Source organism: Musca autumnalis, unplaced genomic scaffold (assembly GCF_047663935.1).
Source record: "Musca autumnalis isolate F117 unplaced genomic scaffold, ASM4766393v1 scaffold_4, whole genome shotgun sequence".
NCBI lineage: Eukaryota > Metazoa > Arthropoda > Insecta > Diptera > Muscidae > Musca > Musca autumnalis.
In genome coordinates, this window is record NW_027411977.1 from 7,531,626 (window position 1) to 7,550,469 (window position 18,844).

The window sequence follows — 18,844 nt, forward strand, 5'->3', positions numbered from 1 at the left end:
TAGTCCTATTAATCGAAAAGGATGTTCAAGGAATTGGCGCAAACAGTTGATGGCACACGTTTCCTCATCTGGATTTTGGAGCCAAATAGACATTCGATAATGTACGAATATCTTCGTAACATAGATCAAGTTCAGCAAAGTCCAGCAAAATTCGGACCACAAAAAGTCTTTATTGGAACTAAGATGCAAAGAAGTTGTAATCCTTTTTAGGTATAAACAGTTCCTGTAGTGCCTTCTAATATAACCAACCTTCAATGTTTTTATTCATTCACATAAAATCTTCGAATTAGTGTTTTAAGTAGTTTATTATATCATAATTTGTTAATAATATTGAATATTGTTTATATGTATCTAGAAACTATGAAATACATGTTGTTTTTGTATCGAACTCATTAAATACCTATGCACATTACAATCGTTTCATATTTTGCACTTTGTTAAAATATACATTCCTTGAAACAATCAACACGACATCACTTGATTTGCTCATTCAATACGAATTGCATGTTAAAAAATACACTCAAATTCATATATGCATAAATATTAGGATGTCCCAATTGTAAGAATGAGTTGCCATGCCCATGTGAACATTTTGCAAAACTAATATTGATACATATATTTGGCCACAATTTTAAACGATTCCTTTGTGGACCATACTAAATTAATATCAATGTTTTTTTTTCAACATTCAAATATAACGAGATAGTGTTTAAAAATATCACACGTACATCTTATTCCCAAACTCGCAGGTTAGGCAATCCTAATATTTATTTTGATACTTCCATTATATGTATAAGGTAAAAAAGAAAAAAAAATATAGCAATAAAAATATATATGTATGTAAATACGTATATGTATGCATGAGAAAAAGAAAACAATTATCACATTAACTATTTGTTTAGCAATAACATTTGAGAAATAATTTTGGTTTATAAAATATGCCTATATAAAACAATAATAATAATAATTGCAAATACATACAATAATATTAACATTATTGTATGTTGAATTACTATTTACTAATTTTTGTTTCCAAAACAAAATTAGTTTGGACAACTATTTAAATGAACATTTTTCCATTTAATAGCTCGTTGTAATACATTTGCGTCTATTCTTTTGCATTTTTTCAATATTTTCCTTAATGGGCGTTCGTGTATAGAAACCTTTAACTATGGACTTTACATTTAACACTGTGCCAATAAACTGATTGATTGATATCTCCCAATAATCATAATCAATGGAACTATTACTGCTGCTGGTATTTTTGCTAGACTTTTGTTGATTAGACGATGAGCTTGATTCGCCACGTGCCTGCCTTAATTCTTCTTCCAAATCCATGAAAAGTTTTGTAGTACCGGGCGGTTCACATGGTGTGGTAGGATTACCATTCGAATCGGGCTGTAAATAAGTAAATGAAATGTTAGTGATTTTTTAATTAAAAATACAACTGCAGTTTGACCCCGATTTTTATATCGGAAAAAGTGGTTGATGGCGACGTTATTTGACATTTTTTGTTCCCCAATAATTATTTCTCTTACACATAACCGTAGCCAAAATAAACTTGTATTTAGAGAACATATCACAATTACTTCCACTTACCTCTTCGTTGCCACCCAAATTCAGTTGTGTAAAACTTTCAAGGCTGGATTCTTTTTTCAAATTACAATTCCCCATTTCAATCAGATTTTTGTCTAAAATTATAATGCAGTAACAAAATCACATAATCACCTTTCAATAAATCCAATTACTCCATTATTTCCAGCTACTTACATGCATTATTCATATCAGCATCAGATGCTCCCAAAATTTCATGTATACTTCTCCATAATATTTGAAAATTGGCTTTTTTCATATTCGGTATTTGTCTTTTCGGCGAACCGCTGCCATCTGGTTGATCCAAGAGAGCTCTTAGGCTACCCAAACTTTTTGTGTCTGTATTCGAATCGTTTCGTTCCATTTTAACATTTGTGGCCATTACCAAATCACTAATTTGTGAGAAATTCGAAATTGTTTCAACATTTAATTGGGGAGGCGTAACTTTGGCTACACCCAAATCGGAAATGTCCGAAAATGTATCGATGGATTCGAAACGACCTTGCTGCCGTAGTGGAGAAAGAGCAGCTGCTGCAGATCCATTGTGTGAATTTGATCCACCGCCCATTGCTCCCCCGCTAGTGCCAGGTATACTTAATTCATCTTCTGAAAGATCTACATAAAATGTTGATGTTCTTGCATTAACTGCCATCGAAGAAGCATTGGAATTACCCGATTGGTTGTTGGGTGGTCGTAGTATATCCATAAATGTGCTACCCGATATGCCGGCTAGATCGTGTAGTCTTCGTGTAGCTGTTATCAGAGCATATTCGTCTTCGTCGAAATTGTTGTCTGTTGGCGAAGGCAAGGCCTCTATCGACTCAGATGCCTCTTCCTCAAAGAAATCTTCCGCCTCAATGGCCTCCTCTGCATCTTCTTTAGTCTTTGACTGTGGTCTACGTATCTGTTCAATTTCAACCTTCGACAAAAGAGGTGGTAAATGCAAAATATATAACAGCTTGAGCTTTTCAGCATATTTTTTGGAACACAGCAAACCAAAGGCATTAATGAGTTGGGCAAATTCCAAAGTTCCAGTACTTTTCTTATCCGTAAGCTGTAAGAAAATGAAGACATATACAAAACTAAACTCGATCGTGCAATTTAACATACTCTAAATAGTTTTTCAGCCAAATCTATGGTACCGCATGATTTCCATGGCGTTAGTTCGTAAAACAACACACGGAATGTATCAAAATCGACACCATAGGCTTCGGCACGGCTACAGTTACTCTCATAGAAGCCCAACTTTGGACGGCTGGTTGATGGGGATGGCACTAAAATGGGAGATTCACCAACATGAGCTTGGATTTTTTGCAGATGAGCTTTACGAAAAGCCATCTTCTCTTCGCGTATTATAGACAGCAAAAGTCGCAGTTCGTCTTTATCGAAATAGGGATTTTCTGCATGGAATTTCACAATTGTTTCCTCGTTGTCCAAATCGAATTTACGCATTGTCAGGCGACGGTGCTTATTGCGCAACTCTTCGATTTTATGTAAGGTAATGTGACTAAACTTCGTATAGGCTTCGTGTATGAGTGTCTGAACGGTTTGTGTGCGTTTGAGTTTTCGTTTTTCGTTTTCCGCCGGCGAAGGATAGTCGGGATTGTAGATACCCTGTAGAAATTTCGAGAGCAACATCATTGATTCACCATCATCTTGACATTGCAATAGTTGTTCTTTATTCCATTCGAGAATTTGTAGTGCAATTATGAAAATAATTTTCGCTCCGTCAACAAAGAAGCAATCTATAATGTGGAGAGCGCTTTCATATGAAATCACACTGATGAATATTGTTAGGAACCAACTAATTGTTATCATTTTGATGGTACCCAATGTATCTAAATGTTCATGCAATTCGGGTAGGTACATTTTGATTAGCTCATTGAGAACACCCTGATCGATCTGAAGGGGAAGATATGGACTTATTATAACAAAGTTTTGGTTAATAATTAATGATTCATTCAAGACATACCTGAGCTCCAACAACTTTATCCTTATAGTAATCAGGTAGAAGATTTTCACACAAACTGGCCAATAACCAAAAGGCGTTTTCTTCATCACAAAATAACAAAAACACCGATGTTATAATATTCAAACCCTGTGTGTAGCCCACCTGGGGATTACGCAAAGCATATGCTTGCAATACACGCTTCAATGCTCCCAAGCCATCTTCACTCTGGAAGGCAGGATGTTCGGGCAGTGAACGACGTAGATCTCTTTCAATTTCATCATGTGTCGAAGATTGTTTAATACATGCTGCTTTTTCCACCAGATCTTCATACAAACCAGGATGCATGTCTTTTTCATGAATGGCTCCCGAGAATATAAGCCAAACCTCTTGTCGCAATTGATCGGGAACACCTTCGGCAATTAAATTTATTACATCGGTAGTACGAAACATTGAAACGCCTCGACCATAATCACGGAAGTGTGATTCCCAACGGGCTAGTTTTTGATTTTGTCTCTCTTGCATAGCTGGAGAAAATTGTGTTTTGAATGTATTTATTAAGGCCGATTGTTTGCTCCAAGAAATATCATATTTGGGTCGAACGTGGGTAGTGGGACTGTAAAGATACAAAGTTATTGACATTTGTAAAATTGTTTGGATATCCACATAAACTTACACATGGAACTTTGATAGTAAATCTGTAATTTTGGTTATCAGAACATCACGATCCACAATTTGTGCAAAAACAAAGGGCACATTTTCCGATGATGATATTACAATTTGATTTTCATAACGATGGCCACCATCATCTTTCTTTTCAACACTCTGAGGAGAAGAGGCATGATTTACTAAATTATAACTAGTATGCGTGTAAACAGTTGCGGTCAAAACTAATTTCACAATTTCATTTAAGGATTCAGTCTTATGAGCAAAAGGATTATGTATATTCACTTGCATAGCCGGATAGATGTTTTGGTTCAGATTACAACGGAAAAACTATGTGGTTTCTATTACAACCGTATAGTTTTATCGGGAAAATCCAAAATGGATTGTGTTAAGTGAGGACCTAAATATTGAGCTTAAAGTCAAATTTAAATTTTGGCCATTGTTGTAGTCTCTGTGGTTCCGATTACTACCCAGCAAAATAAATTGGAAGTAGTGCAATGTAGACTAGTTCTTTCACGGCATGTTTTTATGCAGTTCAAACGGAGTCGTGAAAAAGGCACTCCATTCCTCACATTTTAACCGCATTTGGATGCAATCCAAAGAATCACATCCATTTGTCACATTTTAACAACATCCGGAGGAAGTTCAACGGAGTCGTGAAAAAGGCACTCCAATTCCTCACAATTTAACAGCATCCGGATGCAGTGCAAACGGAGTCGTGAAAAACGCACTCCATTCACTACATTTTATTAGCAGTTGTTAGAGATCCCTACCTGTACATAAATCAGTTTGTACATCTCTACAGGCAGCGGAATACATTTCCAAAAAGAGATAATCGTGTTAACATTTCCAAAAATTTGTTAATACAAACTAAATAATATTTAATTTGTGAACATTTTTCCGGTAACTCACGAGAAGAAAATTTCCCAATGGAGTGCTGTTGGAGTACATGTCGAAATCTTAACTGGTGATGGGAAGACAATATCAAACCCATTTAGCAGATGAAGCAAAAGCACTTAAGCTTGGATTAAATGAAGAGCGGAGGAAACACACATGTTTGCGATTGAATTCAATAGAGAATTTTCATAATTTGCGTTAATTTAATAAAGGTATTAATATTTTTGTTTTACACAAATAATAAATGCATTTTATTTTGTTATTCAAAACACGTGCTCTAGACTGCCTCCTATCCTACTCCAAAGGGTCAGTTAAAATGCAATGCCAAAGGGTCACTTAAAATGCAGTGCCAAAGGTTCAGTTAAAATGCAATGCCAAAGGGTCAGTTAAAATGCGGTGCAATGGAGTGCCTCTTTCCGGGGTCACTCCCTTGTAAAAATCATGAGTGAAAATGCATAACTTGATGCACTTCCAAATCACTTGAACATATCATTTAACTGCCTCTTTGGAGGCAAACTTTTTGCTGGGTATATATATTTGATTTTTCGGGAATTTCGTACTTCCAGTAAAATAATAATAATGATTATTGAATAAATTGAGAAAGAAACTTTCAGCATGGGATCTGTTACTAAAACATTCAGGGCCACTTCATTTGGTATTTGTTTTATATCATTTTTATAGCCATAGTCCAGTGATTACTTACTGTTACTTTTACCGAAACGGGTTTTTACAACTATATTACCTTTATAACTTTTAAGGGTATAACGACACTGACAAATCCCTTTGTATCACTTGTGAAACAAATAAAATTCGTCGAAAGATAAATATTACCGGGAACATAACGTTTCGAATAGGGTGTAAATAGATTAGCTACAAATAAAAATAACATTATGTTATCGATAAAGAATAAGTTAAACCAACATCCGTGCCCACCTTTAATGGTACCATCAATAATTTCTCTTTGTGGTAAGCGGAAATACATACGATACTCTTCAGATTTTTGTCGAGCTGTCAAATCACTACATAATGCTGGCTTCTTGGAGGTTCTACGACCAAAGCGTTCCAGTAATGAAGATTTTTTATCTATAATGGGACTATCAGGATCCTACAATTCAAAAAAAGAATATTAGATCTCAATATGTCATATCATTTGGACATTTTTGTAACCTTTCCCTAACCTGTATTATCCGTTGTATGGCCATTTTATTCAACTGTTCTATTAGTTCATATGCCTCGACATGATCAAATAGTATGGTAAAATTATATTGCATTTTATTATTGGTCTTCAAGTAAATCGTATTGCCATAATGTGACAATTCTTCCAGTTCCGTAAAACGTATACTCCGTTTGGTTTCCTGACCCAATAAATATGAGTAAAAACTCACATGATTTAGGGAAATATATAAATATCCTTGTCGTGGTATTTTATTTTTGATGTAACTGAAAAAATAAATTGCATTTTTTACATTAAATCTTACACTCTATGCTAGTCGATGGATATTCATACTTACGTGCACGAATAATAATTTACCAATTGTTCTTCTTCGGGCATATTGAAATACTGACGAAATTTCGATTGATTTACTTTGAAATCAGCCGAATCTCCAGTTTCATCTTGATTATTTTGTGTGTAGAGAGATTTAATTTTACAAATGGTGAAATTGGTAATCTCCTCTTCACATTCCATTTCGTTAAGGACTTTGAAGAGATTTTTCGACAGCCAATCCCAGTCTTTGTAGATTTCTTCTTGATTGACACCGATAGCAATTTCTGCAAAAAATTGAAAATTTTAAAAAAAGGTAAGGTGTTCAAAATAGAATTTAGGAATAAGCTAATTTTTTTTGTTAATTTTTGTCCATAGATGGGATCTCACTTTTCACTTTAGCTATTGTGATCATGAAGATTCTAATCATAATCTTCTTTGTTTTCCATCTGTAGCTTTGAAAGTGAAAAATACTTTTGTAAAACAAAAAAACAATAAAATGCAGTCTTGACAATAACAACAACAATTCGAATTTATTACAAAGCCTTATCAAATTAGAACGTTTGCTTTATTTCATAGAAGGAAGTAATGGAAAGTAATTTTTTGAATCACGAGTAAAATATTTATTTATTTATTTATTTATTTAGAATTATACTTATAGTTAATATAAGGATAATTACAAAAAGGAATACAAGAGCATTAGCTACAAAGGCCATCAGCTCATGCTTGTTCAAAATTTATTTTTTTATACATTTTTTTTTTTCTAGATAATAATATTGTTTCGTTTAATGTACATAAATAATGAATTTATATTTTGAATATTAATAGTTTTGATTAAATCAAATCCTCTGCTTTGCAGAAGAGTGCGTTGTTGTTGAGATAGGATGCTGCAAGATTGTAGTATATGTTTGACGTCTACGACAGCTCCACATTTGGGACATTTATTATCCATATTCTTATTAATTAGGTGTTGATGTGTTAGGATTGTATGTCCCATGCGTAAACGGGAAAATATCTTAATTTTCTTTTTCTCGATGTTCGTAGGATATACTGCTGCTTGGTTTTGTGGGTTAACATCACTATAGTGGTGATGTTTAAAACTGTTCATGTTAGCCACGTGTTGTTCATGAAGGAGGGCTAAAATGTTTGCTTTGAGATCAAGACTTTCGATAATATTATCAAAGAGCAATGGGGAGTTGCAAGCTAACTTTGCAGCAGCGTCAGCATGCACATTACCAGATAAACCAACATGTCCGGGAATCCACGCTATCTTTATTTTATTGTTGTGTGATGTAAGTAAGTCCCTTATTTTGTTGATGCCAGCCCACTTGGTGTTTGATATATTCAGTATTGATTTTATAGCAGATAAACTGTCAGTAAGAATCATTGTTTTTTCTTTGGATTGTTTTGCTATAGTGATAGCTTGTAATATTCCTGCTACTTCTGCGGTAAAAATAGAACAGTAATTGGATGTAATTTTTGAAGCAAGTATGTTGCCAGCTTTATTTACAACTGCATAAGCGGTTGTAAAATCATTTTTTGAAGCATCAGTAAAAAGTGTTGACCAGTCGGCGTGCTGTGCGATTATTTGTTGAAAATGTGACACATATATCTCGTTGGGTGTGTTATCCTTTTTGAAAAATGATAAAGATATATCACATGAATTTTTGGGGAACATCCACACCGGATATTTTGAAGAGTAACTCGTCACTTTATTTTTAAAATCAATGATATTGTTGTGGATACATTCATATATGATAGATGGCATTTTAGGTATACGTTTTGATGAAATTGCTTTGTTAACGTCTTCATCTATTATAGATGAGTTTATAGACATAATTTTGGGCAATAGTCTGTTTTTGCTCTCAATAAATCTTTCCTCTACTGAAGGCAACCCAGATTCAGCTAGTAATATTTTGATTGGTGTTGTACGGTAGGCATATAAACTTGACCTTAGGCAGTCGTGGTAAACTGATTTGATTAATTTTAACGAAGACATTGGGCTGTTGCCATACATATAAAGTCCATAATCAATTTTACTTAGTACTAGTGTTTTCACTAGATACGTAAGTGTGTTGATATGTGCGTAGCATTTGTTAGACAAATACTTAATGATGTTTGCTCTGGGAATTAACTCCTTCTTCAGTTTTAAAATATGGGCTTTCCATCTGTAATTTTTTGTAAAAGTTATGCCCAGAATTTTTAGCTCATTGACATATGGAATAGTTATGTCCTCAACTGAAAATTCGTTGGGTTGGCATCTCTGCTTTCTGCAAATGTGGAGTATTGAGGATTTCGATGAGGAAATTTTTGAACCAGATGTTTTGCACCAGTTTAACAACTCACGGATTATTTGGGAAAATGTTTCATTGGTCTGGTTGTTGTCTTTTTGAAGACTTAAAATATAAACATCGTCAGCGTACATACAATGGTAGATTTTGTTGTATTTGTTGATTATAGCGCTGATGTGGTTAAAAGCAATTTGGAAAAGGGTTACTGACAGCGGCGATCCTTGTGGTATGCCATTTTGCAAAGTGAAATTTTTTGAGTAAAAGTTATTTATTTTCACTCTAAAAGTTCTTCCAGAGAGAAACGATTTGATATAATTTAAATTTTTGGAACCGCAACCCCAAGATATTAACGAGTCGATGATGACGTGGATACCAATATGGTCAAATGCTTTTTCAAAGTCAATAGCCAAAATAGAAATGTGGTTTTTCGTGGATATAGCTTTTGTAGCAAAAAAGTCTATATGTAGAAGGGCATCGGAGCAACCCTGCTTGGCTTTGAAAGCTACTTGGTTTGATGAAACTAGTTTCCTTGTTTTCAAAAACCATGCTAATCGATTGGAAATTATACGTTCCAGTAATTTCGAAATGCATGGCAGTAACGAGATTGGCCTATATCCGGAGAAGTTGGTTTTACTCATATTTGGTTTTGGAATGGGGACAATTATGGCTGATTTCCATGAGTGGGGTATAACACCAGTGTCAAAAATTGCGTTGTATAAGGAAAGGAGTTTATCTTTGCCTATGCTGGAGAGGTTTTGTAAGAACACATAGGAAATCCTGTCATGCCCAGGTGTGTTACCTCTAACTTTTTTTAAGGCTAAATTTAAATCCGAGATGGTAATCTGATGTTCCATAAAAGATGAGTATTTATTGGTTGCAGGGTTTGAGAAATTGTTTGGTATGACGTTTTTTGCGCTACAAAATTCTGGGGTGAAGTTTTCATCCAAAACAATGAGTAGTATTGAACGTATGGCAAATATATAGTCTATAAGATCAATGCATGTGCGAACTTTTGCCATTAGCCATAAAAAACATCCTTAGAAAATGTACAACAAATTAAAACAAATTTCAGACTTAACTCAGGAAAATGAGTTGTTGTTTGTCTTAGGGCCTACTTCATAGAGCACTCTACCTTATTGATACAATTTGTTAATTACTAAAGTTATGGACTAATTAAAACTTACACCAAACGACAGTAATCGTTAATTAGTTACAGATATTCTAACCTATACCTCTTCTGAATTTCAACCGATTCAGATTGCGTTGAGATCGCACCGTATGCGGATGATTGTACGATTTTGGCGTCAGGTGTCTTCCCTGATGACATTTGTGAAAGGCTGAACTCCTTTTTGTCTGATCATTCCACCTTTTTCGACGAGAGGAATATATAAATATCAGCCAATAAAGGCAGAGTTGAGAACAATAGAGTTGAATGTCATGGTCGATGGTAGCAGAATTCAGACCACAGACCCAGACTGGCCAGTGGATCTTCATTATCTAGAAACAGACGTCCAACGTTACAACCCCTAGATCAACAAGACTATCAAGCAGGTTTAAGTAGCATACACATGAATGCAGTCGCAGATGCAATAAACAACTATCGTATGAATGCGGTCCTCGGAGAACCACGCTGTGACATGTTATTTTCACTATCTATCGCAGGTAAGTGGCGTCGGCTGTCAGGACAAAGCAGAGTAGTTTTGGCTCAATACGCTCGGCATGGTGCAGCCGTCTAAATTCCTATAGGGCAAGGATTGATGACACCGTGTAAAACATCTGCCAAGCATGTTGCACAGGCCCGCACGAGACACTGCACCTTTTTAACTGCCCTACCAAACCTACTAACAAACTTAAGTATGTAGCTTTGTGAAGGACCCAGAGTCAGATTAAGCAGAAAAATGAACATACAAACATATAAACGACTGTTACAACAACAAACTGCAATTATTGATGTAAACTTTTTGATGATAATTAAATTAGAACTAAGTAAGTGTGGAATTAAATTAAGAAAATAAATTATACACTAGAAAGGAATTATATGTATGCTTGGAACTATATGAACTAAAGGAACTATATAAATGCAAGAGCCGGATATAGTTCCAAAAGTTCCTTGTCCGGAATAGTTCCTTCGAACTAGTTCGTTCCGGAACTACACAACTTTTAAACCTAGGCATTTATTCAATTCCGAGACGTGTACACGCTGTTATTGATGCCCGAGGTGGGCATACGAAATAAGTGTGTCTGCGTACCCGATAATTTGTAATAATTATTACAAATTATTACTGAATGTTGTCTTTTTACTTTTTTAATTTTTTCTTTTGAAAGAGTATAAAATGCTTTAAGCATGGCATAGACTATCAAATTTGATTGCCAAGCCGATGAACCCCTTACGTACGTGTGTGCTTGATAAGTGTGTAGCAAAGCATTCAATCAGCCTTCAATCTGCAAACGAAATCCTCATATTTTCCTCTAAAAAATAATGAACTTAAATTTTTTTTATTTCTTCAAAAACACAATGTTCTTTTTTTACCAGAATTGCTTTTTGACAATTTGAAAATAAACCATATTCATCGGATTGACTGGGTTTCATTTTGAAAATCAAAACTATTTTGATTTTCCAATCCATAAAATTCACACACACATTCTCATATTTTGAAAAATTTACACATACTACTACAAATGTTGACATCAAAATTTGATAGTGTATGGGGCGCTTTACTCTCTAAAAAAAAGTTACTGAGTAATATTTACTGAGAAAGTACAAGGACAAACCTTATATCATAAATTGCTTTGAATTAACAAAAAAAAAAAAAAAAAAAAAAAACATGAAAATCATATTTAAATTCAGCATTTTCCATTATCGGAACAAGACGTGAAAATTTCATGTCTAAGCGTTGGAAAAATAACATGTCAAAGCATTGGTGAAAATAACATGTGACAGCGTTGGTCAAAATGTCATGCTTTGGATCCAAAAATGAATAGGATCTTTTGGGGTCCACGCTCATATAAAATTCATCGCTGAAGATATTAAAAAGATGACAAGCCAGATCACTTGCACCCATGATTGAATAGCATATTTGGCATTGAACAGCATGGATTTGTAAAATATCGGATCGTAAACTCAGTCTGACATATTTTCTTAATTAACAATGTATTGACTCTTAAAAAAATTATTATTTATTCAATAAAAATAACCGATAACAATTTAAAATGTATTCATTTAATGTACTGTATTATTTTTTTATCTAACAGCGGACAATGACTGCGTTGAAAGAACAAAAGAACATATTTTTATGATAAATACGGTTGATTGTCGTAAAGTGAGTTACATTTTAACGGTTAAAGATGAGATAACAGCTGGCAGGATTACAGAGTGACCGTTTTATGTTGATATCTTTAAGAAAAAGAAAGAAAAGTACCTAACCTCTATCGTTTCCGTCACCATAAGAAGAAAAAATTGGTGTCACCGTGGTGCAATGGTATGCACACCCGCCTTGCACACATAAGGTCGTGGGTTCGATTCCCCGGCCAGGCAACATCAAAACACCTTTCAACGTTGGCGGCATTTCCTGAGTATTTCAGCCATGTAAAACTTCTCTACAAAAGTGGTGTCTTAGACACGCCGTTCGGACTCGGCGATAAACTGTAGGTCCCATATCATTGAGCTAATTTGAATCGCGGTGCACTCATTGATATGAGAGAAGTCTCCCTTGTCCCTTATGGGATGTAATTAAAAATTAACTAAAGAGCAAAAAAATATTTTTTTTAATATCTTCTGCAAATAATGGACAACGGGAAAATGCATTACACAAACGATTTTTTTATGTTCAAACATGGTGTGTTTGGTACCTGTCTATCAAAAAATAGCATTATCGAGAAAATTGTTTTTTAACACAGAGAAAAAAATGCAGCAAACAAATAATATGTTTGGATCCAAACATATTATTTGTTTGCAACAGTCCCTGACATATCATATGTTTGGATCCAAACATAATATGTATGTTATGTTAATGGCACTTTACCAAAATATTGTATACATTAAAAACTTTTTGTGCAGACGTTTTATTCCCACTGACATCTCGAAATCTCAATTTAAAGATAATTCCGTGGAAAAATTTTGCTTGTTGACTAGCGTTGTATACGAGCTTTAACGAAACCTGATTTATGCCAAGAAGTTTTGGTAGGCATACGTCTGGTTCATCGAGAAATTTCAAATTACAGCTAATTCGGATGTAATAGTACGTTTATATATAACCGGATTTAACAAACCCACTGGGTTTTAAATGTCAATTCCAATACATATACGTCAAACAAATCCTGATAATAAAGGTTAACCCCGCAAAAAGCTATAGTATAAACAGCATATTAAATGCGGATAATATGGCCAACTTAAACTAAGTTCATGTTTACATTAGACAATTTTCCTTGCGGCATTTGTCAGTTTGAAGGTGGGGCATGTGGCAACCTCTCAACACCTTCTCTCCGCGACAAACTGACAATTGTGGCAAGGAAAGGCTCAATAAGATGGGATCTACTTTTTCATAGCCGAGTCCGAACAGCTTGCTTTACGACACCACTTGCAGAGAAGTTTTAGATGGCTAGAATACTCAGGAAATGTTGCTAACATTACAACGAGAGTATTTTTTGCCATGTGATGCTGCCTGACCTGGGAAAAGAAACCGAGAACATAGTGTACATCTTCGGTCCATCTTCGAAAATGATCAAAGTTTGAATAAAATATTAAGAGGTGCAGCGTTTAGATCAAATCCATTTTTCTCAGGTATATTCAGGGTGCAGGGGCATGCATACTTGCCAATGGCTTGTGAAACAACAAATCGCGCATTGAAAATGTTCCTTCAACGAGTAACTGCATTGATAAATTAATACAAGTATACTCACCATAGGAAACTTCCGAGTTGGGTGTCTGGTGAAGAATTCGATAAGGAGCCGGTTTAGTGTCAAACACACTATCAAATGTACCGACCAATATTGAACCTAGCCCTCGTGATTCGCCATGTCCACGGCGTTTTTGAAGAACAAAATATTTGGAATGTTTTTCGGCAATCCTAAAATAAAACAAAGTTTATATATAAAATGATACATAATACATTAGAAAATATCTTAAAACAATGTTTACAAAATGAAAATATAAAGAAGTATAGACAACATTTATGTTTTTATTGAAACGAAAGCTTTTTTAAACAGATTTGTAGATTTGTTTACAAAGACAACTTGAAATAATAATTTAATGTTATGAATTAATTATTCATCCTCCATGTATATCTTGCAATAGTATGTCCATTATATCGGGATTTAAATAAACTGCCTGTTGGCGCCTTGGAGCTGGTTGTATGTGTGGCAAACGTCTTCCCCGTAAAACATTAATTCCTGGTATATCGTCGTCATCATTCTTCTTTGATTGCATAGCCTCTTCACGGCGTTTTTGCCTGGCTGCAGCTTCGCGGCTAGTTGTTGGTTTATCGCTATCCTCAGTAGTCGAAGAATTAAGTGTTTCTTTGGAAACATCAGAAATGCTTGGTAAAGACGGTGTTGCCGATCGACTTCTACGAAGTTCCAATGCTCTCTTATATTTTATTTTATAGATTTTTTCAACCAACATTTTACACTCTTCACAAACTTTTTCTCGTGGTCTAAAATTTGGAAAGTTTTTCTTTACAAAACTAATGTGACGAGGATTCGTTATATAGACGCCAGGTCCACGCAAAATGTGTTTTTCATCACCGAGCGGGCAAAGCATTCTTTGTGACTTAGAGGACATGTTTATTTAAATTGCATGGAAGAAGTTTTTTAATGTTTTTGTTTTTACAAAATTCAAGAAGAGGAATAAACAAAAAACGGTTTTATAAATTTGACAAGTAGTAGCATCACCAGGGTTGCCAATTAGTGGTTCAAATACTACAAGAATCCCCAAAGAATAGTGTGTTGCCGTACTTTATATTGCAAAACTATTATTTTTTATAGTACATTTACATAGCAGGGGATTTAGCAAATTCAAAAAAATGAAATGTTTATAATTGCGGTAATTACCGATGTTTTTCGGTAAGTTAGCGACGAATAAAAATCAGTCGTAAAGTTCTACCGATAGCAGGAGTGTTGTCAAATTTTATTTGAACTTTTCATTCAAAATTTTGCGTTTTAATTTTACCGATTTTTGTCGGTAACTCAAAAATGAGTTAGAGAATCGCACTACAGGTTTAAATTATCAATTCAATTGTATATATACATTTGTGCGTCAATATTCTGATGTAAACCAGTTATTTCTGTCTGTATTAGTAAAGAGGAGTACACACTATTGCTCTGTTCCAGAACCTGCAAGAATCTACTATTTTTTACTACGATAACAATTTTTCCTTTATGTTATCGACAAAAGTAGTAAAAATTAGTAGATTCTTGCAGTACTGGAACAGAGCATATCTGTTTTAACTGTCGATTTTTCGGTAATATCGATTACTGTCCAGCAATTTCAAATAAATCCTCATAAAAAAGGTTAACCCTGCAAAAGTCTATAATATAAACATGGCCAACGTCAAAGTTTTAATATAAACCAGCTGTTAGCCCATATTAAGTCTCAATTTACATTCGGCAAGTTTACTTGCGGCAAGTCTCTGTTTGTATGAGAGACACGTAAGGGGAATTGAAATGGAAAAAATTGCTCGTACCGGCAATTTTCAGGCAATTCCAAATAGTAAGCAATTCCTTTTATATTGTTCGGGACTTTCCTTGTGGCAATTGTCAATTTGATAGAGAGAGGGTGAGGCATATGGTAACCCTTTGCCTCTCAAAACTCTCTCACCGACAAACTGACAAGTGCCGCCAGGAAAATTGCTTGCCGAATGTAAATATGGACTTACTTCCTGTATCTGTAAGTTTTGTTCGTTAGTAAAAATATGTAAAATCATTAGTACTATGTCGCGTAAAATGTCAGCCAACAGACTCGTGGTCCTGTTTACAGTAGTGTTGGGCAATCTCGTTCATTGAGCGGGTCGATCTTTTTCATTCCGTTCACCAAAAAGATCCGGGTCGTTTACTTCGTTCGTTGGCTCTTTTTCGTTCAACAATACATTTGACTGTATTATTTTCTTTTAAAGTCGTTCGTTCTCTGCTGCATATGACTCCGTCGTTCTTTTCACCGAATCGTTCTTTTGAAAATGTTCGTTCACGAATGACACAACTGTTGTGTTACTTGCTTGTTTGTGTGCTAATGGGGGTGGTTTTGTTTCTGAACGTAGTGGTGGTTTTGATATGAAAGAACCAGATGAACGAATGATGCAAAAGAAAGATATGACCGAGATGTGCTACTGAATGAGGTGAGTTACTGAGCGAGAGTAGCTCTCTGAATCATTGTTTGTTTTGTGTGGAAATTTGTGCTGTTTGCGCTAAGGCAGCGTTTGTTTAGAGTTTGACTGCAAAACCAATGCTGCTAATTTTGTAAGCAGCAATGACTCGTCCATCGGGGATCTAAATGAACGATATAAAAGAATGAGCTGGATACGGATCCGTTCGTTCTTTTCACGGAATCGTTCCTTTGAGCCGGTTCGTTCATGAACGACGCAACTCTAGTTTACAGCGATACTATGTTTTTCGTGCGCAAGTCCATATATCCTGATGTGGTGGTCCAAAAGCTCCAAATTGTACTGTGATCAACTGACATGACGATATCTATCGAAAAACCATTGTATATCTCCCTCGGCAAAGCCGATTGATACTTTCTTAAATTGTTTATTCCAGCTAGTCGACATTCCACCGTCTGGGATTTATTTTGCGATTTTACCTTTTATCCGTATTATACACAGATTTCGACCATTAAATCTTTTCTGAGGTCGTCAACAATAGGATTTAATAGTAGTGTTTTTTGTTAGGATGGGCTACGAACCCAACGCAAAAATTTTGCCATGTTCTCATTTGTATTTTTTTTTTGCGCGACACATGCGAGTTCGACACCATTAAACTCCTACGGTGTCGACAGAGTCCATTTGATATGATTGAGGAACCGAGATAAGACCTGAACTTCGCCATGTTAAAGTAGCATATTTGAATTCAAAAGGTTGGTGTTTCTAAACCACAAATAATTGCATATGTGTTTGCAACATACAATTTTTTAATGAAAACGCAATAACAATTCTATTTCTAATAAACCCCCTCAATAACCATCCAACCATTAGTACCTACAACTTGCCTTGCACTAAAATGAAACAATAACAAATATTATAATTTATGTATTGTTGAAGGAAATAAATCTGTTTTATAACTTTAAACACTTGTGAAATTTTTTTCGTCTCATACTCTTCCCTCGCCAAAAAAATCGACTTCATATCTATTCCTTTTCTTATCAATAATAATTGGGGGGTTTACGTTTTATTGTTTATATTTCACGCCTACCCACCATAACCATATTGGAGACTTACCAAAATGCCGAAGGTAATAAAAGTTCTTTAGGTTCTATCCACATTATGATTGTCGCATTTGCTTCCTGCTCCTCTCGTTGATGATGTTAACAATATCCAATAGGAAATATTTTTTGCATTCAACGAAATACACAAAGAATGGTTGAGTGGATGGATGTGATGTCTGCTCCACAACAATTAGTTCCAATTAATTTGCAATTGTCGTTGTTGTTGTAGCTTCTATTATGTTTCTCCCATTCCCTACTTGTTTGGAGGAGAGTTTTTATATTATTTTACGCACTATTATTATTTTTTCTTTTGTGACAAAAAATAACTTTAAATTGGGTTTTGTTCTTTCCCAACACAATTTTTTTTAGTTGTTGCTTTTTACTTTACTGTGGCTCAATGACGAAATGAATCACTGTGACTTTTAATGGACGTAATTTTCTGTTGAGAAAAAAAATTCTATCTTTTACTTTGAAGAACTATTTTCGATATTTAATTTAAACTTGAACATTTTATAAAAATTAACGATTTGCCGATTATATATTTGTTTATTGATTATCTAAAAAATCGCCCTTTTTCATAATGTTTACCAATTCACTGAGATCCACTGTACACCATTTTAATCTATGTAACTAGAAGTTTATTTATCTTCTCTTCAATTTGTTTTCTCTTTACATTCCGATAAAGGGAGCTATCACAAAACATTTTATTTTGCAACAATTTAATAATCAATTTTCAATTTGTTATGTTTTACAAATCCTAAATTATTTTTGCGATTTTGTTTGGTAAATTGTTTTAACTTTGTTCTTGGTACTGTCGTTTTGACTTCTCGACTTCTTTTTCTTTGTACGTTTTTTGCAATTTTCTTTTTTGTTTTGTTATGAGAATACTTTGTTTATGTTCCCTCATTTTCATCTTCTTAGCTGGTTTCAGTGTTGCCAGTGTTGGGGGTTTTCACCAAAATGGGGACAAAATAAATAAGAAATACTATATACAGTTAGTCAACTTAATTATTGCAAAACCAAAATTATTACAAAATTTTTAATAAAACATCAATTTATTGGTATAAATAAATATCATTATTAATAGTTTTGTTAACAATACAATTCTTACACATGTTTATTAATATAATAAAAAAAGTAGCTAAATTTCACTAAACATTTTCTTAAAATTAACAAAAATGAGTACAACTCATTATTTGCACTGTCAACTAAAGAATTGCAAAATTCACAACTTTTCATTCATTCACGGTATTTTTCGAAAATTTGGTTCTAATATTTCGTATGCCGACATTTGGCATCAAAAACAGCTTGTAAACGTATCTGAATTTAATTAATAAGTTTCGGAATGTCATATTCCAATGGTATTTTTGGCCATTTTTCTTTATTGCATTTTATTTAGTCCCCCAGGTTAGTGGGCGACCTATTCCCGACTTTTTCCTTCAGGTGTACCTATGAATTTTTGATGGGGTTAATATCTAGACACTGGAACGGGATGTAAATGACTTTGGTACAGATTTATAACAACCAAGTCCTACATAAATTAGATTTATGCT

The 18,844-nt window shown here is 34.4% G+C and overlaps 2 protein-coding genes across 16 annotated transcripts; both read right to left on the reverse strand.

Annotated features, from left to right (window-relative positions):
• Positions 1–289: 289 nt before the first annotated feature.
• Positions 290–18,171, reverse strand: Tbc1d8-9 (TBC1 domain family member 8/9). Of its 15 annotated transcripts, none has more exons than XM_073983986.1 (14): positions 17,880–18,171; positions 17,305–17,544; positions 13,778–13,944; positions 6,616–6,874; positions 6,283–6,544; positions 6,038–6,209; positions 5,847–5,974; positions 4,218–4,366; positions 3,566–4,157; positions 2,704–3,495; positions 2,266–2,647; positions 1,771–2,199; positions 1,600–1,691; positions 290–1,398 (listed from the first exon to the last, which is right to left on the reverse strand). In XM_073983986.1, the coding sequence occupies exons 2-14, from the start codon at positions 17,346–17,348 to the stop codon at positions 1,081–1,083; spliced, it is 3,786 nt and encodes a 1,261-aa protein (XP_073840087.1). In that variant the 5' UTR covers positions 17,349–17,544; positions 17,880–18,171; the 3' UTR covers positions 290–1,080. The 15 variants fall into 15 exon arrangements, with proteins under 15 accessions (XP_073840087.1, XP_073840082.1, XP_073840085.1 ...); XM_073983981.1 differs by having other exon boundaries at positions 1,771–2,208; positions 17,305–17,547; positions 17,680–18,171; XM_073983984.1 differs by having other exon boundaries at positions 17,680–18,151.
• On the reverse strand, positions 14,046–14,801 carry LOC141402510 (uncharacterized). Its single transcript, XM_073983989.1, has one exon. The coding sequence runs from the start codon at positions 14,655–14,657 to the stop codon at positions 14,145–14,147; it is 513 nt and encodes a 170-aa protein (XP_073840090.1). The 5' UTR covers positions 14,658–14,801; the 3' UTR covers positions 14,046–14,144.
• Positions 18,172–18,844: the final 673 nt, after the last annotated feature.

What these genes read in the sequence shown, in the direction of transcription:
- LOC141402510 (XM_073983989.1), bottom strand. Translation starts at nt 14,657, where the DNA reads ATGTCCTCTAAGTCACAAAGAATGCTTTGCCCGCTCGGTGATGAAAAA.
- Tbc1d8-9 (XM_073983971.1), bottom strand. Translation starts at nt 17,348, where the DNA reads ATGTGGATAGAACCTAAAGAACTTTTATTACCTTCGGCATTTTG. An exon ending in TTATTACCTTCGGCATTTTG is followed by an intron (nt 13,945 to 17,304) that starts GTAAGTCTCCAA and finishes GTTTTATTTTAG; the next exon opens with GATTGCCGAAAAACATTCCA. An exon ending in CAACTCGGAAGTTTCCTATG is followed by an intron (nt 6,875 to 13,777) that starts GTGAGTATACTT and finishes AATTTTTTGCAG; the next exon opens with AAATTGCTATCGGTGTCAAT.